This window comes from Glarea lozoyensis (assembly GCF_000409485.1).
Source record: "Glarea lozoyensis ATCC 20868 chromosome Unknown GLAREA12, whole genome shotgun sequence".
NCBI lineage: Eukaryota > Fungi > Ascomycota > Leotiomycetes > Helotiales > Helotiaceae > Glarea > Glarea lozoyensis.
The window spans coordinates 1314313-1338385 of record NW_007360986.1 but is presented as its reverse complement, the minus strand read 5'-3'; the positions used below and the strand labels follow the sequence as shown (position 1 = coordinate 1338385).

The window sequence follows — 24073 nt, the reverse complement described above, 5'->3', positions numbered from 1 at the left end:
ATCCTTCCAACCCCATGCATCGCAAACAAGTCGACATCCCAGCTTTTGTGTGTAACGGGTACATCGCGCTTTATTTCTTTTGCCGCCGAACCGTACATGGCATGACCCGTCTCCATTCCTCTGGCGCCGACCCTTTTCAATACACGGTGTAAATACCCTGGCGCGAAATCAGCGATACTTTAAAATGCCTCTCAAAAGGGGGTTGGCGTAAACATTTCAATCGACTGCATCTGTCTCGACGCGGCGAGTGCGTATGTACCGAACGTTGGTCATGCAAGGAGCAAGCACTGAGCAGACCGCCACATGCCAACCTCTTGTATTTGAAGGAAGCTTTATGTAAGGTTATGGCAAGGTACTTCCAGCTACTGCATTGGAGAGTAGCATCACCGGGAATCGCAATAATCCGCTGGGGATCTTCTCCGCGATTGGGAGTTACTTTATCGTCGATACTACCCTTCTTTGATGAGGTCAAGCAGGCAACCTTTGCTAAAATGTTCTAGAACATCTCGACAAGTCACTGGACTTTGTTTCTCTGGACGCATCAATTGGGTACTCGAGGGAAAACAAGACCTCACTGTCTTACTGCTCGCCAGTGTTGGTCCCCATGACCTCTACCAGTCTTTACACGTTTTACCCTATATTCAAAATACTGGTCTATATTACAGCAGAAAGGTTCATCGAAGTTGGCAAATGTTTCACAAATTGTTTGTATTCACTCATCAGTCTATATGATTTCTGTACGCTAGCGGCCCACATGGTTCTGTTTCTTTCGTCTACCAAGTCTGCGCCTTTTGCGGCTCGGTATCAGCAAACGCACTCTATACAGTGTGAAAAGCCAGGCCGGGCCGTTCAGCCCCCGTCGTTACCCGGATTCGGTTCTCCATTCTGTTGGGAAGTACCGACCATCTCACTTCGAAGTAGATCCCCCCTTCACAGTGCCATGTCAGCCACAGGAGTCCTATTTAACTTAGGTTTATCGGTCAGCCTCCGTGAAATTCCTTGGGAGGTGTTCTACGTAAGAATGGTCAGAGTAGTATTATCGCAACTCAAATCCATCCGGTCTGGAGCAATGATGCCCTTGCAATTCGTGTACATTTATCACACCCATATACGGTATTTGTGCTTCGACTTTGAGGTGCCTGTATTATGAACTTGCGGTTTGTTTCTTTGTCTGTCCATTCAGGCTCCCTTCGTCAATCTGACGCCGGAACCGTCTTCACTTTCGGTGTTGGTATGTTATCGTGCTACCCATCCGACCAGAATGATTCGTCTGAGGGCGGGCACTTGCAACTCACCGCGGGACTGATTATTTCGATTCCCTGTGCACACTGGCAGGGGAATCCTGCGGTATTTTCTTCCTTTGGCCCTCCAAGTTTCTAAGATCAGTCTAACAGCGACACTTTTAGGTGACTTCAACACCTTAACACACTCGCTCGCACGATACTCTCCGAAGCGATTCAGAAACAGCTATGCTTCCTCCAAACTGCTTTGGCCATCACGAGTTGATTTCTGGAGCAACTGTTGACTCGAAGTGCTTCACCGGCATGGTCTTAGCCTGTTTATCTGGCACAAAATCAGCGCTACCAGTTTGAGATCTTCAGGCAGGTACTAGTGTGAGTCCAGAAGACGATTGCGAGTCTTTTGGAAAGTCTGGCCTTCTCAAAAATCGGATCACGGCAAAAATTTGGTTTCACTTGTCGGTTAGAGAACTCGTCCGAAGTCTAGCAGGACATTGACTTTCAGAGACTCCTCTGAGGAAAAGGTACTTATGGTGGAAAGAGTCTACAGTCTCTGCAAAGCCAGGCCACCGCTGTTTCTACAACTAGCCATCTCTTAATAGGCTACACCACACGTTAAGCGCCTCTGAAAATAAAAGAGCGTTGATTTGCTGGCGAAACCCAATTCCGTCACACATTTAATTTAAAGATGCAAGGCTAAACTTGATATACATATCAGCTTACGGACGTACTAAATCTCAATGCTCACTGCATGGCTTCCCGCCTCCTTGATCAAATGGTAAACTATCAATTTAGAGCCTCAAGATGTTCGATAGGGACCGTTGGCAGGGTCTAGGACTTGAGGCACGGGAATATCCCAGAGGTACAGTGCACGTGATACACAGAATCCCCACACGTGACATGAAACATTGTGACTTCTGTCATTTCGTACCTCGTTTCACATCAAAACTTTCCCTCAAAAAAGCCAGATCGTTGTCCAAAACCGATCGCGTACCTGAGATTTGAAATCCCACCAGAAGTCGTACTACACAGCAAATAGGGAGAAACACGCCAAGTCGCCGGCTATTCTTTGTTAACTACATTCTAGGACGTTCTGAAGCTGGAATTGTCATATCCGACGATCTTTCTTTGCCGTACATACAGACTCGACAACAGTTGCAGCCTTCTTTCTGCTGTCTGATCATAACAAACCAACATGTTGAGAACGAGCAAATCTCGAACGGATGCCATGGCCCGTTCAGCGTTACAACGACTTACGGATGTTATGATCGCCGAGAGACGGAGTCACGAGCACGAATGTCGGAGTTGTGTGTTTCGAAACATGTTTTCTTCCGCATCCGTCGAAAACTTCGAACATTGCGGAGTATTCCTCAAAACGTCACTTCCGAGAAGAAACAACGTCTACGCGGACGTCCAAACGCATAGAATAGCCTTGGCAATCGTCCCAAATCGTTGTTCTGCAGCGCGACTTTCACCATCCGATGACGACCTCTTGCTAGGTGTTGTTCGGGCCTCTGACAGCGGTTAAGGGCGGATCTTATGCAGAGTAGTGTAAGAGACAAGCCTCAGACGATCTCGGTATCAGAAGGTCCGTCAAGCATTGGACAGTTCTCGAGGAGTGGCGCGGCTTAGAGAATAACCCGCGATTATTCTTCTCAACGATACGCGTCGAGTGCATGCTGAGTGTGGCCTGGCCATCAAAGAGGAGGTTCGAAATTCCTTCCTCGAACAATCCGATCACCCATGATCGCCCTGTTCGGTAGGGCCAGCAAATTAAGGTCCATCTTCAGATGCTTTGCACAGCATCGCAAATCATGGGATGGCACTAACAGGAGGCTATGGGATGCGCGCAAGATGAAGAACTACTCTGATCTTGTTGCTCTGCGCGTAATCGGCTCAACCCCTTCCGAAAGGTAGGCAATCTCTCGAAATCCACTGTTTGTACGTCTGATTTTTGCAAAGAATACTAGCTTTACAGTTGCTGAAAAGCTACGCACTCGTGTCGGCTGTTTTTGTGTGTAAAGATCAACTCTAAGTGCCTCATGTAAAGTTGATCATGATACATTGATATCCACTGTCCACGTTTTCAAGTTATCAAATTGGTAACGTGCTTATGTCTAGCATTTGGACGAGTCTTGAATCGACAGAGCGAGTCTCAGACTCGCCAATCTGTCTCTCTGTCATACTGCATGAATTACTTGTCTCGACACCTTCACTTTGGGGCTCTTTCTCCAATGTGGACTCGGTTATAGAGCCAAGATCTGCATTGGTGGATAGCTTGATCTCTGAAGCGCGCGGATTCATCATCGTTTCTTGGTCGTCTGTCACTTGAAGCTGGGGAAGTCAGGGCAAGACCCACCCACCCAACATTCTTCATTGGAAGTCTCCAAATGTTGGTAGCTTTTGTTTATCTGACGGGTTAATTATCACCCGCTGAAATCTCGAACCAAGGCGGCTTTTTGAAACAAATGTTTGATGTTGACCACTCAGGTTACTCGAAATCCTGCAAATCTCCACAACTGAGGCATCGGAATATTTATGAAAAGTTACTCGATGATATCGCTAAAGGATGATTAAGCCGTGGTGGCTCGAGCTGCAAACGCCCTGCACAAAATGCTTGGTGTTTAGACTGTCAGGGACCAGGCTCAAGCGAGGTTTCGGATGACAACCGTAAACACACAGCGTCAGAATATTTTGTGCGCGGCAAGCAATGATTGTTATGATCGATGATGAAGAGCAGATTCATTTTACAGCAGTTCACGTTCATGGAGCGGTTGATTGTTTTTGCAGTCTGGTTTGAAGACATCTGTCGTTATTCTACACGCGATTCTATATGAAAAGGTCGTCGTGTGCTCGATGTACAAATTCGTACCAAAACCTAAAACAGCATCCCCGCTTCACCCAAAACGCCAGTATGATGCAGAAGACCGGATGATGGGGACATCCCCATTGAGATGTGGGCACTGTGAGGGACGCATAATTGGAAACTGGTTGAGGACATCAGCCGCAAAATCCAATCAGTGTGCCTGGGGACTTGAGCAATTCGAGCAAGATGGCGCACGGATATGGACTGGCATACCCGGTAACCTCAGATGATCCCACGTTGAGCGATGCTTCATATATCAACTGACCTTGCCGCTCCGACAGCTCCTTCTTCTTTCTCTTCCTACACTTTACGTTGACTACACTTTTCCGCAGCTAATAATCACTCTCTTTTATTGCCCAACTGGCTTGGCTGCTTACATTCTTTACTGTAGTATATTGAGTTTTTAAATTTTTTGCATTTTCATTATCTCGACTTTCTCGTCCTATTACACTTAACGACACTTCGAAATAAAGATTAAATTACACTCTTACAGCAGCCCCGGACTGCCTTTTCTTCACACTTCGATTCTATTTCTTGCTGGATCAACGAGCCTATTTACAACCAATTATTTTATTCAAAAGTTTCGATTCTTTCACGATCCAACGATTATCATGTCTTCGCCAATCAACCAGATGAACACCTCCTCCCTTGTGGCTCCTACCAACTACTCTCCCATTGACGCCGTCAACCGACATGACTTTGGAGTTCAGAAGAATAGGAAGCCTGCTTCTACAGGAGGAGGAAGAGCATGGAGTGAGGATGAGGTATGGAAATTCATGCTTAGTGTTGTACATTGATTGACGAGGATTTTAGGAAGTTTATCTTCTTCAGACTCGCCTCCAAAAGATGCCTTACAAGCATATCGCCGCTCACTTGAAAAAGACCGAGCTGGCTTGTCGCCTTCATTACCATCAGCTGTCCCATGGAAGCAACCGCCGTAAGCGGACCAACTCTGTCGCTTCCTCCAATGGTGGATCTGCAATTCATTCTCCAGTGATACAGACTTCTATGCCATCTCCAATTAGCGAATCTGCAAACTTGCACGCTACCTCTCCAACCTACACCTACTCACCCGCATCTCCAATCCACGTTCAACTTCCATCTGCCTCGTCTCTTCTGCCTCGCTCGGTTGTGGATAACGCTTCCCGAAACATCATCCACCCCGTCGCCATCTTGCCAAAGCCAATGGTTCGTCGCACTCTCTCCGACCCGAACACCAACGCTCCTCTCCGTCTTGATTGCGGTATGGCTACCAACCCAATGAACGTAGCCAACGTTGACAAGGACCGCCTTCGTCAAATCTACGAAGCCCACCGCACGTCCTTCTGGGGCGTCATTGCCGCTGAATATGGACCAGGTGTGTCTCCTATGGTCCTCGAGGAGGCATGGAAGGCCACGGTCGTTTCCAACTCCCCGCCAACACCATGTATCTCACCCGATACTGCCCAAACCGGTAGCAGCTATCAAAGCTACAACAGCAAGCAGATGATGCACCAATTGCCAACTCCAGTTCAAGAAAACAAGAGCAGTGCTACCAGCATCTCTGCCTTGTTAGGTATTGTAAGTTGGTCCAGATCGGAAGCGAGAAACGGTCACTAATTGATTATATAGGACGCCAGCCCACGCAGCCCAAAAGAACGTGAAATGATCAAACGCATGGAAGCCAACAGAGATGTCGTCATGGCCTAGATTGACACCCTACAACCAGTTCTTCAATTTTCTAGGTGCATCTTTCCATGGTCTTCATCAAAACGTTCCAGGAGTTCAAGGGGGATGGTTGGAGTGGTCACGGTATCTTTACGGGGGTGGAAAAAAACAACGATTAGTTAATTCCAACAAGAGTTTCTAACCCATTCTCCTGTTTGATGACTGAACGAAAAAACTTGGGTTGGGGGGTTGGGGGCGGGTGGGCTTGGGACGTTTATGCTTTTTGTTTTGGCTTTTTTCTTTGATAGCGCTTCAGTTCTACAGCACGCGGTCATGAGGTGGGACTGCTATTTTTGGGGAGGAAAGACTGAGAGATTTCACACACATCACATCACACATTACATAGACAACGAGTAGTAGGAGCGAGAGAAATTCTATACAATTTGGCGGCTTGTACGATAGGCGAGACATGGCTTCATTTTCTCTACACCCAAATTCTTTCTTCCTTTCTGCTTTTAATAATAGAGGGTTTTTCGTCTTGGGGTGAACAACAGTACCAAACTTTACAGTTTTCCAACATGTTTCTGAGCTGGTTTTGCAATATTCATGCGCAGATATTGAGTTTTTCGCACCTGAGGTTGCATTGAAAGGGGGGGCAGTCGCATGTGAGACGAGATCATGGCGTCGGAAACGTGATGTGCGGTTTCAGGGGCTTCGGCTTCCCCACTAAGACCCCGTTGCTCGGTAAACATTGGGAATCGTATCGTATCGCTCGGTTCATCTCATGTTTTTGCATCCGACCACTTGTCATCCTGTCTTGACAGCTGGAGGACGGTGCGTGGATACGAAGGAAGATACGGACAAACTACTGTACAGCTAGTATCTAGCTTGCTGCAATGCAGCACCGTTGCGAACAGACTAACGCCAACGATTCGAAGTGCTCTAGCTAACGCGGGGTCAAACAACCTCCTCCTCTTCCATCTCCACCATCACCATGCTCTCCCATCCACCTTGACCCTCTACTTCCAGAAATGTCGAGATCCCTCCTCCGCCGTCTCTACACCACCGCTCCACAATCTCCATCTCCATCTCCATCTCCATCCGCCTCCCAAATCGCAGCTCAATTCCTGTCCCACGCCCAATCCCGCCCCCCTCACACGCAAACCCACCTCCTCGACGGCGCCCAACTCCACCGTCTCTCCGCAACCCTCTCCCGCACCGAATTCCGCTCCACGCCCCCCAATGGCACGAAAATCCCGCCGGCCTGGCACCTCGTGTATTTCACGCCCGCGCAGCTCGAAGAGGAACTAGGGCTTGATGGGACAGACACGACGTATAACGCTCCTCACCCGTTTACACGGCGGATGTGGGCGGGCGGGGAGCTGGAGTGGGTGAATGCTGAGGGTTTGGAGGTAGGGCAGACGGTGAAGGAGACGACGAGGTTGGTGGAGGCGAGCGCGAAGACTACGAGGACTGGGGAGGAAATGATTGTTGTGGGTGTGAGGAAGGAGTTTGAGAATGAGAGGGGGGTGGTTTTGGTTGATAAACGGTAAATCCCCTCTTGAGTTGAGGGAGGGTTAAGAGCTAATAAACGTAGTAATTGGATCTTCCGACCCCCCATCACCACCCCCCTCGCTCCCGTCGCACCCACAAACTTCGTCCCTATCTCAGATGCACACCACTACCGCGATTACATCCAATCCCCCGTGACCCTCTTCCGTTTCTCAGCGCTGACATTCAACGCGCATAAAATCCACTATAACCGCGAGTGGTGTCGCGAGGTGGAGGGACATCGCGATCTCGTCGTTCATGGCCCGCTGAATCTGGTTCATATGGTTGATCTGTGGAGGGATATGAATGGGAGGTGGCCGAGGAGGGTGACGTATCGGAATACGAAGCCCGTTTATGTGGGGGAGAGGTATAGGATTTTGATGGATGAGGAACGGGGCGCGGGGACGGAGTGCAGGTTGGTGGATGATTTTGGGGGGTTGGGGATGGTTGGGAGGGTTGAGGGGTGAGGGGTGAGGTTTGTTAGTTGAGTTGATGAGGTTGAGGATTTTGCTTGGGGACGTTATCTGGGTGAACTGCCTTCTATCGGTGCTCAATGTAGTGCGCATGGGCAGTCTATTGAAAGGTATGTGCTTTCCCTGGATTTGAAGTAGATGGTGATCACTAGCTTGATCAATGTTAATTGGTTCTGACCTTAGATAGCTTTTACTCTTTGTGAGGCATCTGTGTTTTTGTAGAGTTCTTTGCAATGCAGAGATATTCGCTTGTAGCAGTAAAGATGATCAGCCTAAACAACGCCTAACCTCTATAGACCTTTTCTGATATAAAACGGATCATGTTACCTTACAGAAAATATGTAATTATGGAATATGTCAATGCGTAAATCAAGCAACCTTGCGATATCAAGGTTTGGTATTTAAGTCAATAGGCTAACAGGAAGTTCGTTTTAGTATTAAAGAACTACCTAGGCTGGGTGATTATCTAATTTGGGACCTACTAGGTAGTACTGATATTCACTTATATAATCCTATCATCCGTCTGTAAAGCAAAAGAATGGACAAGGAAATAAGTAGTATTAGCAATAGGTCGATCTAATTAGATGCCTTGTCTTTTGATGGCTTTCTGTCGCAGAATAATATACAACCCTGATGCTCCCGAGTTATCCTGGTTTAAAGGGCCACCTAGACTACTAACTAGAACGAATGGCAACTTTAAGTTCAATGAAGGGCATTTCTTACGAAATCATACATGGCGGGAGAATTAGTGAAGGAAGGTGGATAAAGTAAGTAGATCAAGTTGTATCTTGAGAAAATGTTGCTGCTAGAATTTCTGGAGCTAAAGAAGGGGTCAGGGAGTCTGCATCATAGTAGACTGATTTCGGTAGATGAACCTGGCGGTTAGTCGTTCATGTAGGACTGCATTGATGGGAAATATGTTGTCTCGATCCGTGAAGGCAAATGTTGAAAAGATGGAATGTTCTTGTTACTTTGTGTTTCGTTTAGTTTTCAGCTGATTGGCGCAGGAGTTGCTGACCCAGCGTTTTGGGCGAGCTCTTTTCGGGAAAACTAGAGGCTTCGTGGAATAAGAGAAGGTATGGACTAGATGGTAGTTCAAGGGCTGGATTTGTGGTAATGAAGTGGGTAAGACTTGGTTTAATACCTAAACCCAGTAGTCTCCCCATCCCGTCCACTCCATTCAGACTTCTCAACACCCTTCTCCTCATCCCATTTCCCCTCTTCAAACTCCTCTTTACCCCAATCTTCCCCCATATTCTCCCCCTCTCCCACCCTTCCTCCCCTCCCTCCTCCTCTCCCTCTCCACCCTCCCTCGTTCCCGCTCCTCCCGTTCTCTCTCCCACTCCCTAAACCTGACCGCCAGCCTCAAATTCCGCATCGTCCGATCCCTGTACCACCTCACCTCTTCCACTAATATCAATCCGGTGAAGACACAGGCATAGAGCGCGAGGAAGACGATAAATAGAGCGAGGAGCTCTGTGTATTGGTGGGCGTGTTCGGGGATGAGGGGGTCGGGAGGGCGAAGAGGCATTTGTTGATGTGTTTGGTTAGGCGTGGTGGTGTGATGTCTGTGTATAGTGTGTAGAGTAGTTTGTTAGTGCGCTATAGTTAACAATTGATTCCCAACTATAATTGTCAGAACTTTTAAAAAATTTAAACAAGAAGAAATGTTCTAAAGTCATGAGCATTATTTGTATACCGACCACAATCACATTGTTCTGCTCCGACAAACAGGCACAAAAGTCACTATCTCACCCCTCCTTTTTTCTTTGTTATCCCTAGTGTTTTGCTTAAGCGAGGATTAAAAGGGGACTGTTCAGAACACTTAACATCTCAAGTCTCCACCAATTTACTTTTACAAATTTCCTTACCAATTTTCAAACTAGATTAATATATCAGTCGACACCTATAGCAACAAAGAGATATTCTACTTGTTATCACAAGTATATAGGTATATACAATATTTGAATTAGTATCTATATACACCCTTTAGCTGTGGCGAAAAGTCCCGTACTAAATAACGGTGTCTGCCACCTAAGATTAAGCAATTGTCAAGCAGTCAAAATACACCAGGGGGTCTTACAAGTAATTAAATGAGGGCAGAAGTTTATGGTACTAGCGGGGCATACTCCGTAGAGGTTTCTACTAACTGCCAAAATACACCTTACCAAATGTCCAATTCGGCGCTAATTTTCACGCTATACTTCGGAATTCAATCCATAGTACCTACCATATCATCTTATTATCACTCCTCCATATCTAAACCCAAGCGCTAACGAATACCCCTCGACAGTCCCCGACATAACATCCAGCGAAAAAGCCACTGAAAGAGGAATTACCCACAATGACATTTATCTTATATCCTATGTACCTAGCCAGATGATCCTCAAACGCAAATCATCATCTAAAACACGTCATTAAATCCATCGCAATCTCAAATCACAGACCGCAAATCTCGTAATGCATACCAAAACAAACTCGACGAGTATCCCCTCCACCAGCACTCCTCGTCGTCTTTGGGTGATCATAAGTTGCGTAAGATGTGCGTACCGACAGGAACGAGTATTCGGAGCAGTCGTTTCGTACATATCATCGAAGACCGTGGCTCGATTCGCGTGTATGGTACAGTTAGCAGGGATAAGAGGCGCCAACAAGTTCGACGAGAGAGACGTTATCTTTTTCCTGGACATCTCCGAATACATGGCTATTGCTCCAAGAGGCTCGTTGTTCGGAGATAGGAACTCTAAGTGAAATATTCCGGGCCAGGTTTCAGTGAAAGATACAATGATCGATCGACTCAATGAAATGTCGCGTACTTGTCTAACTATCTGTGTAAATACTTCAAAGGCACACCCCACCAGTCCGTATAAAGACAAGCCAGCCTTCAAGGGAGAAATAAAATGAGAAGTTCCGAAAGACCCGTCGCGCCTGCAAGAACCCATCGTGTTACGCCGCCTGCCGTGGTAAGGCGCCTCGGAAGATTGAATTTGACTCACCACATAGATGGGAGCTAAATCGTTAACTTGGCTGGACTTCGACTTTATAACCCACTCAAGTAATTTTAAGTGTACACAAACTGTACCACTACAGTAGGACAAAAGTTTACTTGCACTTCACATACATGTACACACTTCAGTACAAACTCAAACTCAATCTCAATCTCAATCTCAATACACACAATGCAACGCGGCAACGCTATCATTCCCCAACCTCAATCGCTCTCTGCTCTGAATCTCAGCCTCACCCTCACAAAAACCTACACCCTACAAGAACCTACACAAACGCTCCTTCTCTGATCCGAATCCCTATCCTTTCTCAAATCCACGTTTTAATGTCCCCACCATCCCTCCACCTCACATCCGTTCTCTTCCCCTGCCCCCCCACCCCCTATCCCCTCATTCCAACAAGAACAAAGCGCCAAAAAAAACACCAACGCCATCCTAATGCAGGGTATTTGCAAATCTGAAAAAAGCGAATAGAACCGAGAAAAAAGAGCCGTAAAGCAAAAACATGCATGCCCAATAAAGAATGCAAAGCCAGTCAGCCGAATAATAACCTCCCCGTCCCAATTCCTCCATGTGAAGATCACCGATTCGAATATCCCCAATCTATTTTAGTTCCCCCCCTCCCCCAGCCCTTACGACGTAAAGTTTAATAGCTGATCCCCCCCTCATCATCATCATCAAACCCGCCATCGTATATACCAGTCTCATTCCCATCGTCATCATTACTATTCATCCCAAACCCCCCACCAGAATTCTCCCTCTGAATCTTCAAAAAATAACTCTTCAACGTCCTCAGTCCCCTTAGAAACCCACGATCCGGTAACTCAGGGTGTCTCGGCGGACAAGGCCGATCGGTCTGTAAATCCTCTTTCGTGACACAATTCGCGAAATCCGCGATCTTGAAATCAATCTCCTTCTTTTTGGGCGGCTTGTCGTCCTTTTCCGTGGCCGCGCTGTCGGACTCGTCATCACCTTCCGTGTCGCCGTCGTAGAACATGAGGAGGCTGGCGGCGTAGAAGCGGTAGCCGGCGAGACTGCGGATGAGGACTTCGAGCTGAGAGAGTTTGTGGAGGATGGTGGGAATGTGGCGGAGGACGCTTGAATAGTCAACTCCATCGTATAAAAATCGTGTAAGAGCATCTTGGAATTGGCGTCCGGCTTTCAGATCTCGACCAAAGTACTTGTCTTGGAATATATACGTCTGGGTTTTGACATCCCATACCTGTAGACCGCAAAGTCGAACACCTAGTTGCTTAGACGTCGTAGCTTCACATTTCTGTCGTTGAGATTTCTGCTTCTTTTCATTCGCCTCGACTCCATATTGTCGAGTTCCCATTTTCAGATCCATTATACAAGGTCTTTTCATACCTGCCGTCAAATCTTCTAAGAGTAAAAAGTACTCGACACGTGAACCTTCTGGAGTTTGCACCTCTTGTGCTTCCCTTGGGTTGACCGGTCTAGGAATGTCAAGAAACTTGGCTGATAAACTAGAATCGGGAACTGCCGCTGGTTTGGAACTAGAAGGTGATGCCATGGAAGGTTCCTTTACAGCGTGTGTCTGGTCTGCTGCACCCGAAGCGGGCGAATCGCTAGTCGGCGTGATCGGCTCAGGGTCCATACTAAAGACTTCTTCTTCACCATCACCTTTGTATCCAGCATCATCTGCTTCTTCGAAATATTTTAAGTTACCACGACCATCCTCTACTTTCGAAGGCTTTCGTCTTAATCCACCACTTGAATATCGTCTCTTTGGCTTCTTCTGTGGTCCATTTTCACTACGAGAAATTTCCGGTTCAGGTGCACTAGTTCCTGCCTTTTCGTCAAACTCTGCCTCTTCCTCCAAGACCTTGCCATCCTTCTGCTCTAGTTGTTGTCCCTGCGAAGTGTCAGGAACACCATTCATTCGTTGCTCGGCGGCTGCTTTTAGCGCTCTCTTTCGAATTGACTCTTCTGCTGGATGTGATGACGAAATACCATGCTGCGCGGTCTTAAGGCTGGATTCGGAGTTTGAAGGTCGTAAATGATGACGACCATGGCGATGAGGTAAAGAACGATTTTGCGACGCAGGCTTCTTATGGCGATGAATTGGAATGGGTTGCTGCAAAAAAGCTTCGCCAAAGACTTCATTACGCAATCTTTTGTTGACAGTGGTGGCACCCCAGCTGACAGCATGTTTATCAGACAAGGTTGGCCTGAATGTGAATTGAGTGTCAGGCAACGGTGGTTGGGACTGAGGCTGATCGCGTGCAGGTACCGTAGCCCCATCACTCTTTGACCTATGCTGGATATCAATCGCGTGGGGATGCGGTTGTAGAAAGCTGGTGGGGATAATATGTCTATTGTTTGCAAAGGAAACTGTCGGAACAGGTACCGACGAGGAACTGAGGGATTGACTAATCATTCTCGTATGTGTTCGATCTTCACCAGCATGCCCATTTGTAGCTTGCGCTTGGGTTGGCTTTTCTTCTTTCTGATCTTGCGATTCATTTGTCGAAGAAATACCCTCGCGTTCGGTAGCTGCCTGACCAGTATCCTTTTTGGTAGACTTGCGACGTGTTTGCCTTTCAAATGTAACATTGAGAACACCAATATACCTATGAAAAACACATCTTACTGTCAGTTATGGAATTTGGTACGTGCAAATTTATTGGCAATTGCTAACTGAAAACACTCGATATAGAATACTAAACTACTTGATATGATGGAGATAATCTGTACGCACCTAGGTAAGAAGTTCAACAATTTGGGGTGATGACGCTCAACTTGTTCATAGAATTCATTTTCCCGGTTGTTCAATTGTTTACAGACAGCACGTTTGGAAAATCGCCACATCGTGGTATGACCACCAACTTGATGCCGATAGGGAATTAACTCAATAGCTTCCAAAGGCTGTGCAGGCTTCGCTGATTGGGCGGCTGAACTGTGTTTATGCGACTTGGACTGACGAGGCGTGTTCTTCGGAGACCCGGTCGGTGTGGTGTCTGGATCATCAGTGAGACTTGACTCATCTCCGGTAGTGGTATAATAACCATTGTCGTCATGCGAATCCTGCTCAAGATCAGAGATATCAGAAACACCATTGTGATCCTGTTCAATAACAGGAAATTTATGTGCATGAACTCCGCCAACTAACGTGGGCCGCCGGGTCTTGACATCTTTTTCAATGTACTTGTTGTCGACCTCATCAGAAGGCACTTCATGTTCTTCAAGCCACTGCTGCGAATGCGTCCGGTCCAATCGACGAGGGTCTAGTGCGCTTATTGTTTCTTTGGCGCAGACTTCGTCTCTAGGAAGTTCTGGCGATTCATGGGGTGTCTGATGGGGAACGAAGAGAGCCGAGGAAATCTGCTCTTCACCAGAATCCTCATCATCAGTACTTTTCACTTGAGTTAGTTCACTGCCATCTTCGTCTTCTTCTCCTGTTTGCGAGAGGGTTCCGTCAAATGGTGTTGCTCTTTCTGATGCCGTAACTGGAATGCTCCGCGAGAAAGAAGTACCAGGAGGAGCGCCTGGAGTCAAATTATGATGCTTTCGAATTTCTGCCAGCAATTGAGGAGGAAGTGTTCTTAACTCCTCTGCAGAATCTCTCGCGACGGGATGGGGTACATCGAAATATCCTTCTTCCGTGTTGAGGACCTGGGTAGGATTTAAGGATAATTCCTGTGCCCGCAAGGCTAGATCTTCATCCTGTTCCAGTGGTGACTGCAGCGCAGGCTTCGAGGCAGATTTGAGACTCTGAAGCGTTAAACTCTCCCGGGAGGCAGCACTCTTCCCATCCCATGGCTTGCCGTGCTCGTGCTCCGATGGGGTCTTTGGCCGGGTATTACCATCTTTCGATCGGCCGCGGCTTTTGGGATCGCGTCTCTTCGAACCGTCTTCTGGCAAGCCTTCCTTGAAGAAACCGAGACTGTGACTCGCTTTTCGACTCCGATTATTGTGCTCAATTCCCGCAAGAGCTTCTGTGATTGACTTCTCAACCTGCCCTCCACCATGACTATCTTTATTTCCCGGTTTACCAATTGACCATGCTTTTTCGGAGGGTTTGTTTTGACGAGCATCTCTCCATGATCGGTATTCTGCCCTTGGACCCTCGACCGGAATTTTGCTTGATATGGGATCTTCTGCCTTGGAAGCAGTCGCGGGAGGGGGGGTTGTCATGCCAGTATCTCCTAAATTCATAGAAAAAGTACCCTTTGGAACTTCGTGCACTCTCTTCTCCTTTTCCGTTCGCTCCAGAGATGTGCCACGTCCTCGCGTGCGATTGAACAGTTGTCGGTGTGCGAACAAAGCGTCAAAATTCTCCAGATCGCGCAGTAGAGTAAACTCTGACGACGTCGGAGACGCACCTAAGCTGACGGTCGCGCGCACATCGGCCATGGAGGCAGGAGCGATCGAAGTCATCTTGCCGGTAGGAACCTGTGAAGAGTTATGTGCGTCAAGACGCCCTCCATTGGGCCGCCATTGCTGTTCTGTGGTGGGGCTACGAGATATCAGGTCGGGGAAGTAGTGAGTAGATATATTGCCCGCCGCTGGAGAAGAATGATCTGCTGGTGTCCTTTGACCAGCTAAGGCTTGTGTCAACAAGGAGGTGGACGATGTAGCCCGCGACGAGAGGGCGTCCTTGGGTCTTCTAGTCGGGAAGACATGGTGGGAAATTTTGTTATCAGCATCTTGCTCAGGCCTCACCGGGGTGGTGGGTACGGCATTGTCGGGCTCAGGGGAACTTGACATGAGGAGGCTGACATTTAACGAATGCTCGCGCAATGTGGTGATCTGATTCGTATCTGTTGGGCCGCAATGGCTTCCGGGTTCTCTTGGAGGATGAACTCTCGAGATGGATAAACCAGCAGGGCCAGGGATATGCGACTGCCGCGAGGGGGCGCTAGAGCGGTTGTGCAATGCGAGTTGAAGCTCCGGGCGTGATCACGTTGCGGCCAGAAGAAATCCAGTGGTTTTCGAGACGAAGCGGTCCAAGTAAGACGGTCTGGGTCGGTTCAAGGCGCGGTGCGATGCGGTGCGGTGCGGTACGGTACGTTGCGGTGTGGTGAAGGTGGTGACGGTGATGTCGATTATTATTTGTTTTTGCGGCGTCGGAAGGAAAGGTGTGCGGAGCTGGGAGGTTAGCGGCAGGTAGGAATAGGTTAGTTTAGCTCACTCCAACGACTAAATCCAAAGACTAAATTGGTGGGTGAATCTGCCCTAGCGCATCGTGGGTCCAGTCTCTTTGTGCGGCTTTCGTCACTGGCTTGCGATGTCTTGCCACTGGCAGTCTGAGACCCATCATCCTGGATTACAGGTACGACCGTTGAGAGGATGTTTCATTTATTTGTTTGGCATGGATAATTAAGTTTAGATCTTTGATACTTGAATCAGGGACACGGAGACCTTATTAGGAGTCCCTCCGCAATCGAAACAGCTAGACTGACATTGAATAGAAATCCAAATCCACCACAAGCAACTATCTCCAAACCCCACTAGGCAATGCGGGCATGATTGATGATATGCTTAAAAGCCACCACAACCTCCAGTACAGGAACCGAAACATGTACACCAGAGAGTCTCTGGAACCGAACATATCTCATCCTCGAGATAATCAACATCCACCTTGCGCGACTTCCTCACCAATCCCCCTTCATGCCATCAAAGCTCCCCTGTCGATCTCAGAATCTGCCATATCAAACGCCAACCTATCGATCCTCAACGTGTCTCTGCTCCCATTGACCGCTCCTCGCTCCGCACCTCGATCTGGCATTCGCGAGATAAGTGATACGAACGAATCAAGCAACACGTATTCTTAGTGACATGATTTTAGGTATAGCACGAGAGTTATCACTTTATTTTGTACGTTAGGAGTTTTGGGGTTGGTCATTGGTCAATGGCTCGTATGCGGGTTGACTTATTTATTTGAGCTGGCTAACTTGTTTGGGTCGATGGATCCCCTCATCACGACGTGCGGAATCTTGTATATTGGATTGTACGACATGATTTATAATGAGATGAAGTCAGATGGTATCGCATGACGAACCTAGTGTAACAGATGGCCTTTTGAACAGCCGCAGAGCAGGAAGATGTGTGGGTTACATAGTGGGTATGCTCATAAGACATTTGCCTCGCTATAATGATTAGAATGCGTATTCACAAAGTCGAAGCTTCAAAGCATATCTAGTACCTAGTATCTAGAAAGAAGTAATCTTCAAGATTCTATCCTATTCTCTATTCACAGTCCAGAAAGGTGATTCATCAATCCTACTTCCTGAGCTTCAGATTCAGAGATGGAAAGTGTAAAAACCTAGGAGCTTACCATGCAGGCCAAATAAGCGAGGCGAAAGGGGGTAAAAGAAATCTATAAACAGTAAGATCTGGAAAGTAAACAATGGAGGTGGAATTGAGTGTGTGTGAAAGGCTAGAAGAACTTTGGTTTGACTCGAAATGTTTGTAGGACGTTCTCGTTTGCAGCTGAACACTTCGAACAGAACCATTGTGGATGCTGATCTGGTCAAGGAAAGATGAGGTGAAACCTATGAGGATTTTGGATAGAAGGGTTGATTTCAGCCTAGTGCTCAGCGCGAAGCCGCTACCCATCCTCGCATCTTTCCTAATGTCCCCAACGAAGTGTTACTAGAGTCGAGACGGATTTCGCAAATTTGGCTCCAGACAAAGACCACCCAAAGCAAACGAACTGAAACGAAGTACTAGACACCCGATCAACCATCAACGCCGGTGAATACAACCCAATAGCTCCCTGGTTACCACAAGTATGAAAATGAATCCCTTTCTCCCCCAGCTACACGCCATGGTACCTAAATCGTATGGGATTTGTGCAGGAAGGAAAGGGCGTGATTTTGGTTTATTAACATCGTACTCGGTCGTGGCTTTTGAAGCTTTCGCGCTCTACGTTTCCCCGTACTATCGGTGTATCCGCTCCTTAAACTTCACCAAGCATTACGATCCCAACTTGGATCTGATGGTCAATGTTAGCTTAGCTCATATAACTTCGCGAATGTAGGCTTTTTCAGATGTAAGATTTCCTGGCCTGAAAATTTCCATGTCATAAGAAAAAGCAAAAATATGCTCAACTGACCTTGCACAAACCCCGCCAACACCTTACTACCCGTCTGCAACAGAGGATGTCCGACCACAATCTGCAAGAATCTCTGTAGCCCCTCTCGTCTGTGTTCAATCACATCATCACTGAACCTATTGGTAAAGACCTTTCCAGGTAGAGGTGGGATCGTAACTCTCGCAGATTCGCGCTCCAAGATATCGCGAAAGTATTCAAAGTCCGAATAACGTCTGCGTACACTGCTATGTCGCAATTTGAAGGCGGGGATATTGGTTCGGCATACGATCTCGTAGTCTGTGTACATGTTGCGACCCATTCCGTGGGTTTTTGGATTTCGTACCTGAACAAGAGGGTTAGTAAGAGTGGGCATAGCTTTAGCAAGTGGAATGATTTGGAGAGGTTTTGCTGCGATTGAGCGCAATCGCTCCAGCGTCGGACATTCTCAGACTCACCTCTATCTCCAAGAAGTTCTCTGGAGGGCCGTAAATCTCCTCGAAACTCTGCTGGCGCGAATCTGGCATAGCCTGCATGATGGCGGTTCTTCTGTCAACTACCCAGAATGCTTCAGGATCGTAGCTCAATCGTTGCGCTGAAGTTGTTTTATCTCTGAGTCTGACGATCGAAGTTTTCGTAGCGTCGCGGGTGCGCAGGAAGGTCGTGTGATGCAATAGTTGTTTCGTGAGTATGGTGGTTCAAAATCGATGTGAGTTGGACTATGAATCAGCTCCCCTTAGCCTTGCCCAACCACAAATCGCGGGGCAACCAGCAGGGGTATCACGTGATATTCCTCGCAACCTTCTCGATTCAAAACAAGGTTCCCCTCCTGATGCCACCACTTATCCACCACTTATGTTGTTTATGTTTGCATGACGACGATCACCAAGGCTCTTTATCAGGCTGCCCGCATGTGATGTGGTACAGTATCTAGGCGCGTCAACCACCTTGATCTCCTCATTTGCTTCATTTCTTTTTCATATTCAAAAAACTCCGGAGAGTCTATCTGTTTTAGCCTTCAAAGCAAAGCAGTTCGGTTTTCATACTGCAAATTATATCGGGCATCAATTTCCTTCCCTTTGTTTTGCTATCTGAACTTACACCTCAGCCTTGAAGATGACGGGCCTTGCTAGATTCTTCCTTATTGGGGGACCGCTCGTGAGCATCATGGTTTCGCGGCTTCGAGGCCTTGATTGATCTCAGCATCACTAACAGTCGTAGGTATTAGTTCTATTGACAGCAGTTGCCGGGTAGGTACCGTCGCGACACATGGGCAGCATACGAAGCGTGTTGCTAATGCTGTCTGATCCAGTTATGCCTACTCGCAAATACGATATCTTGGCCTTCCTATTCCTGATGCACTTGCCCTTTTCACTGTCGTCCTACCCATCATCACTGGCATTTCCATGCAAGGTATATACGGTTTGATTCAGCGAGCATCGAAAACGGAGCCGTTCCAGCTTACCCTTCCTTTGGTTGCGGTTCTTGGCTTCCAATTGTTCTACGAAACTGTGGTTGGGACCCTTGCTCTGACCTATATCGTCCCTCCAACATCTTTACTATGCGGCTTGGATGATATGTGGGCGAGGCTTTACGTCGCTAATAATGGTCGTGCTGTCAAGAGGATCCAGGACACATTTGACTGTTGTGGTTTGAGGACTATCAAAGATCGTGCATATCCATTTGGGCACCAAGCTGCTTCTCAGTGTGCAAACCTTTTCGAACGGACAGGTAGCTGCCTTGGGCCGCTAAGAAAGAGTGAGCAGACACAAGCTGGCTTACTTCTTATGGTTGCCATTCTAGTATTTGTGGTAAAGGTGGGTTTCTGAGGCATTGTCTTTTTAATCACAGCTAATAGGGAAATGCAAGGTTATGTCCGTGGTCTTCCTCCTCACCAACCCTACAATGAGTCACGCTAGGACAAGCCGAGCTTTCAAACGAATTACAAACCGTTCTGATGACGATGAGGAAGATAGTAGAGCAACTATGAGGCGACTTATCGAGGAAAGTGCTAGCACAGAGCCCTACAGAGATAATCCAGAGGAGTCTGCGGATGTCAACCGGACTGAAAGTGTAGCGCCAAGGGTGCAGCCATCAGCACTGCTTGAAGGACACAACGAGTGGCGAGATGAGGAAGGACAAGAACGAAATTCATAAAGCTTCGATGAGTAAGGCTGTTATGCGATAAACAAGGTATATTGACTGGAATTATTTAGCGGTTCCCATGATTCTGATAGCGTTTTAATGGGTTTCACTTTTCGACACACGAAGCTTTTCCATGGCTTAATACTTTCATATAATACATGTATTTTTCTGGTCATAAACTTCACGGGTTTATGTCCAATAATGCTGGTGGATTTGGACGCATGTTTCTACAATTTGGCCAAATACCGCATACTCTTTCAAGAAGTTTAGTTGAATTTTGCAAGAACGTCTCCAACCAAGTAACCGAAAAGTTTCTTTCCCTAATCCACTTGAACATAAATCACAGAATTAACTCTAGATCTTATTTTCTTGCCTCTATCCCGCAGCCTCAGTAAAGGTACACGCTTCTAAGTCGAAAGAAAATTCAGAGCAAACTTGAATCTCTTGCCCTTTTATCATTCTGCAAAGGGGTAGCTCGCTTAAGTATTCCTCTACTAAGTGTGATTCCACTAATTGGGAAAACACAAAACCCCCCTCTTAATGGTCCACACGCCTTTCATGTCAATAACATTACAACATCCATACCACTATCGACTCAAACCTGTAGACCCATTCCACGGAAACACAGTCTTGCCTTCTTCGTACAAGCCACTAGCAGGTCTCCACATCACGGTCATACTCAGCGGACCGAGCTCCTGATCAAGTTGCTTCCATTCATCATCTGGATCATCTTTCTTGGGATTAAGAGGATTCTCAATAACTGTCACAAAGCCGTATTTTTTGTAGAGAGGCACTCCGTAAGGAGTAGCATCAAGCCACATTTCTACACCCATTTCCTGGGCTTTGGTGATTCCCCAGTTCATTATCAGATCGCCTGCTCCTTGGCGCCGGTAGTCGCTTCGTGTGAAGATGATGTTGAGATCTTTGAATAGAGATCTCGTGGTTAGATGCAGGTTTCAGAGCATGAGAGGAACACTTACAAACATGTGGTCTCCGACCCATGGTAGCTCTCGGCCGCCCAAAAATTTCCAAAGCTCCATTAACGTACTCCCTCTGTCCACCCTCAGGATACCAATAAGCTTCCTCATGATCCTCCTTCTCGAAGGGGTTTTCCGAGTACAACTTCCAAAGTGCACCAGCGACAATCTCCCCAGTCGCAGTGTCCGTAACTTTTTGCCAGTAACTACTAGGATCGCTACGATGCCATTCCAGTTGTCGTTGAGTACATTCTTCTAGAGACTCTTGACGAGCATTTGGCCCTGTTCCGCGAATGGGGCAAAATAAGCGGAAGAAAGTCTGGTGTGGGTTTTCGTAGGATTCCCACTCACAGGCGATGAGTTCCGTGAATTCGAAGTCCGTTTTCACTTCTGAGACCTTAAAGGGCATCTTGAAGGATGAAGCGCTCAAGTACAGAAGTTGTGGTATTACGTGCAGCGTGAGCTGGGTTTTCGTATTGAGCAAGTGCTGTAGTGGGCTCAGAATATGTATCAATGGATAGATGGGCTACGACGAATATATTGAAGCTGCTCAACGGTCAGAATTTCGTCTTTTTGTGTTTCTTGAGACTTGGGGACATCGATCTAAAGTTCTTTCAGAGGTCAACTATGCATTACAACGGCGAAGGAGCCGTTGTAGGCTAATTGATGTCAACCAACTCGCTTAATGTTTGTAGATTTAAACCACCCCACTTCTGTTGCCCCGATACCTTGTTAGTGTGGCAGTAAGCAATACATGACTGGGTGAGCCGGCGATTATTTACTTGTTGGATTCAAGGATATTGCCTCAAAGAACCTCGAATCAGGCTTTGTAGCAACACTTACTTGCGCTCAGCAAATAATGGTATCACTACGGTCACATAAACACGACTATGCGTGTATCTTTGACATCCCTATGCATCTAGGTATATTCGACAGCAATTTAAACTCATGAAAATGAGATCTGCCGTGGTTTACACTAGTATGTACAAGTTGGCCAATTCCCAATGTTGTTCAAAAACGGCGAGGAACGAATAAGTGAAATATACAAGACTCTATCTCTGTCTATAAGTAATTTTTCTGGCAGTATGATCATGACACAACCAGTGTTCTTTGCTCCTTAGACATTTAAATCTACTTGTATATAATGTAATACATACAAAAACGTAAGACCAGGCCCTAAAGAAGTTCCAGTGTTCTTTTTATTGCTTAATATTATGTAATATCAGCTATAAGGATTTGGTGAGTACCACTATCGGTGAGTCAAATACTACAGCTCCTTCGGAATTGAAGTACGTATGTTTTCTGATTGTGTTGACTGATCCACTACCAACTGCATGAATCAATATTGTGAGACTTTCGTCTACCTCGCCGCATGTACCAACAAACCGATTGAATACACCATATCCACTATGTCGGTTCAATTAATCTTACCTTCCACAGTACGGTCTGGTCAAGTCATGCTGTTGAAATTTGAAAATTGTAAATGAGTGAATTAAGGAAGAAATAGTAAAGTCTAGAATGCTATACGCTACTTCCATGGTGCGCCGCGTGATCAGCCAAATCTATTTGTTTTGATCTACAGTGAATCAACCGAATAAAGTTTTAAATTGGTGAATAAATTTCAGGGCAATAATCACAGCTGTTCCAGCGATCCTCAACTGATTGAGAACAGGACTGTGATGACTAGGACACTGAACTTTGTGTATTTATTTTATTTTTTGTCAACCCCCCAAAAGCGCAACGTTCAGACAGAAGCTACAGACCTGAAAGTTGAAAGCCTACCACCATGGGGCTTTTCGTAAGGTTCGACACCGAAGGGGAGATTGTTATGAATGGAGATTTAGTTGTGAGGAAAACGCCTCAGATCAGTTTCGCATACTATGATCGAGAACAGAATCAATATTCCCGAGCACAGAATCGCGGATATGACTATAATGAGTGAGTTCTCTTCGCCCCCTAGCGCAACGTGGCCTAACATTGCGTTAGAGTGAAGGCCCTTCGCCGTTCTCCACTTCATGAGGAGGCGTCTCACGAAAGCATTGGTAACAAGGGGATCGTTTTGGAAGCAAAGAGAGAAAGAGACCAGCAAACTGAGGACGTTAAATTTAATGGTAAAGGGACTTCCAAAAACACTGTGGAACGAGTGGGCACATTTTGCTTGGGCTACTTCCGCAAGACAATGCAAGAGATCGACGACGAGTTCCGCAGACAAGAAGCCGCATGGAAAATTACCGAAGAGTATCGCAAGTTCGTAGATCTCATCCAGGATTTGAAATGTCGAACCAATTCTAGCATTCGAAATGTGGTGGCGATGGGATGTGGAAGCCTTCATAACAATGTGGTAGAGGATCCTGCTACTGACACCTGGATGAGCTCTTGCTCAGCCCGGGACTTAGCGAGATCCCTCACTATAGCGGAAATCCTTGGAGGTGATGTTGCGTTCCACTTCCTGCTTGACTCATTTGTGCTAATGACTTTGAAGATGAGGGAAAGCCATTACCCTGCGTAATTCAAGACCCGTCTTACTCGGCTTTGGAAACGGAATACCTCAAGTCGCTGGGTTTAGAAGTCGTGCTAGATCCCGATATCTTCGCGAAGATAGAAACAGAATCGCTGGTATATTTCAGAGGCACCTACTTATCTTTGGCATGGTGGACTAGTGACGGTCTATGGCCCAGAGCAATGGTTACCGAAGACTGGAGTAATAGAGAAATCGCAGATTCAAAGCATTATCCATCAAGAGAGTTACCATTTCCAATACATGTGAGTCATGATTCGTGCTTTTGAATCTTCTGCTTCTTGTCACATCTCTGTAAAGTACTGATTTGGGAAATGTAGTGGTACAAAGAGGTCACGGAAATGTTCAAGCAATATGACAAGAAACGAATCCCCATGGATAGATTTCCTGTGAATGATTCCGGTCTCTCCGACGTCTACAATTGTTTCCTGTGGTGGTTGAAGGAGGAGGTTACTGTCAGTGGAGATTCTCAAGGTGCCTAAGATTGAGAGGACTGGGTTATGTACCGTGGTTTTAGGGAGATAATGTGACGGTGCTGCTTGGTACCATATCTCGATGATCGAGGGATTTGAGTCGAGTTGATATACTTCTCATTT

The 24073-nt window shown here is 46.8% G+C and overlaps 8 protein-coding genes across 8 annotated transcripts; 5 read left to right on the top strand and 3 right to left on the bottom strand.

Moving 5' to 3' along the window:
* Nucleotides 1-2433: 2433 nt before the first annotated feature.
* GLAREA_10872 (uncharacterized protein) lies at nucleotides 2434-2766 on the top strand (the record flags this gene model as incomplete). The annotated part of the gene is made up of 1 exon (XM_008079972.1): nucleotides 2434-2766. One exon carries the CDS (start codon nucleotides 2434-2436, stop codon nucleotides 2764-2766), a length of 333 nt encoding a protein of 110 aa, XP_008078163.1.
* Nucleotides 2767-4715: 1949 nt separating this feature from the next.
* Nucleotides 4716-5793, top strand: GLAREA_10871 (uncharacterized protein; the record flags this gene model as incomplete). Its single annotated transcript, XM_008079971.1, has 3 exons — nucleotides 4716-4868; nucleotides 4918-5664; nucleotides 5716-5793. 3 exons carry the CDS (start codon nucleotides 4716-4718, stop codon nucleotides 5791-5793), a joined length of 978 nt encoding a protein of 325 aa, XP_008078162.1.
* A 989-nt stretch (nucleotides 5794-6782) lies between these two features.
* Nucleotides 6783-7769, top strand: GLAREA_10870 (Thioesterase/thiol ester dehydrase-isomerase; the record flags this gene model as incomplete). Its single annotated transcript, XM_008079970.1, has 2 exons — nucleotides 6783-7300; nucleotides 7349-7769. The coding sequence occupies 2 exons, from the start codon at nucleotides 6783-6785 to the stop codon at nucleotides 7767-7769; spliced, it is 939 nt and encodes a 312-aa protein (XP_008078161.1).
* Nucleotides 7770-11426: 3657 nt separating this feature from the next.
* Nucleotides 11427-15511, bottom strand: GLAREA_10869 (SAICAR synthase-like protein; the record flags this gene model as incomplete). Its single annotated transcript, XM_008079969.1, has 2 exons — nucleotides 11427-13374; nucleotides 13503-15511. The coding sequence occupies 2 exons, from the start codon at nucleotides 15509-15511 to the stop codon at nucleotides 11427-11429; spliced, it is 3957 nt and encodes a 1318-aa protein (XP_008078160.1).
* A 2201-nt stretch (nucleotides 15512-17712) lies between these two features.
* GLAREA_10868 (PX) lies at nucleotides 17713-18373 on the bottom strand (the record flags this gene model as incomplete). The annotated part of the gene is made up of 3 exons (XM_008079968.1): nucleotides 17713-17741; nucleotides 17862-18183; nucleotides 18296-18373. 3 exons carry the CDS (start codon nucleotides 18371-18373, stop codon nucleotides 17713-17715), a joined length of 429 nt encoding a protein of 142 aa, XP_008078159.1.
* A 580-nt stretch (nucleotides 18374-18953) lies between these two features.
* On the top strand, nucleotides 18954-19994 carry GLAREA_10867 (uncharacterized protein; the record flags this gene model as incomplete). The annotated part of the gene is made up of 4 exons (XM_008079967.1): nucleotides 18954-18995; nucleotides 19059-19087; nucleotides 19150-19654; nucleotides 19707-19994. The coding sequence occupies 4 exons, from the start codon at nucleotides 18954-18956 to the stop codon at nucleotides 19992-19994; spliced, it is 864 nt and encodes a 287-aa protein (XP_008078158.1).
* A 575-nt stretch (nucleotides 19995-20569) lies between these two features.
* GLAREA_10866 (Acyl-CoA N-acyltransferases (Nat)) lies at nucleotides 20570-21368 on the bottom strand (the record flags this gene model as incomplete). Its single annotated transcript, XM_008079966.1, has 2 exons — nucleotides 20570-20904; nucleotides 20963-21368. The coding sequence occupies 2 exons, from the start codon at nucleotides 21366-21368 to the stop codon at nucleotides 20570-20572; spliced, it is 741 nt and encodes a 246-aa protein (XP_008078157.1).
* A 1377-nt stretch (nucleotides 21369-22745) lies between these two features.
* GLAREA_10865 (uncharacterized protein) lies at nucleotides 22746-23959 on the top strand (the record flags this gene model as incomplete). Its single annotated transcript, XM_008079965.1, has 4 exons — nucleotides 22746-22897; nucleotides 22946-23388; nucleotides 23442-23722; nucleotides 23798-23959. The coding sequence occupies 4 exons, from the start codon at nucleotides 22746-22748 to the stop codon at nucleotides 23957-23959; spliced, it is 1038 nt and encodes a 345-aa protein (XP_008078156.1).
* Between the last annotated feature and the right edge of the window lie 114 nt (nucleotides 23960-24073).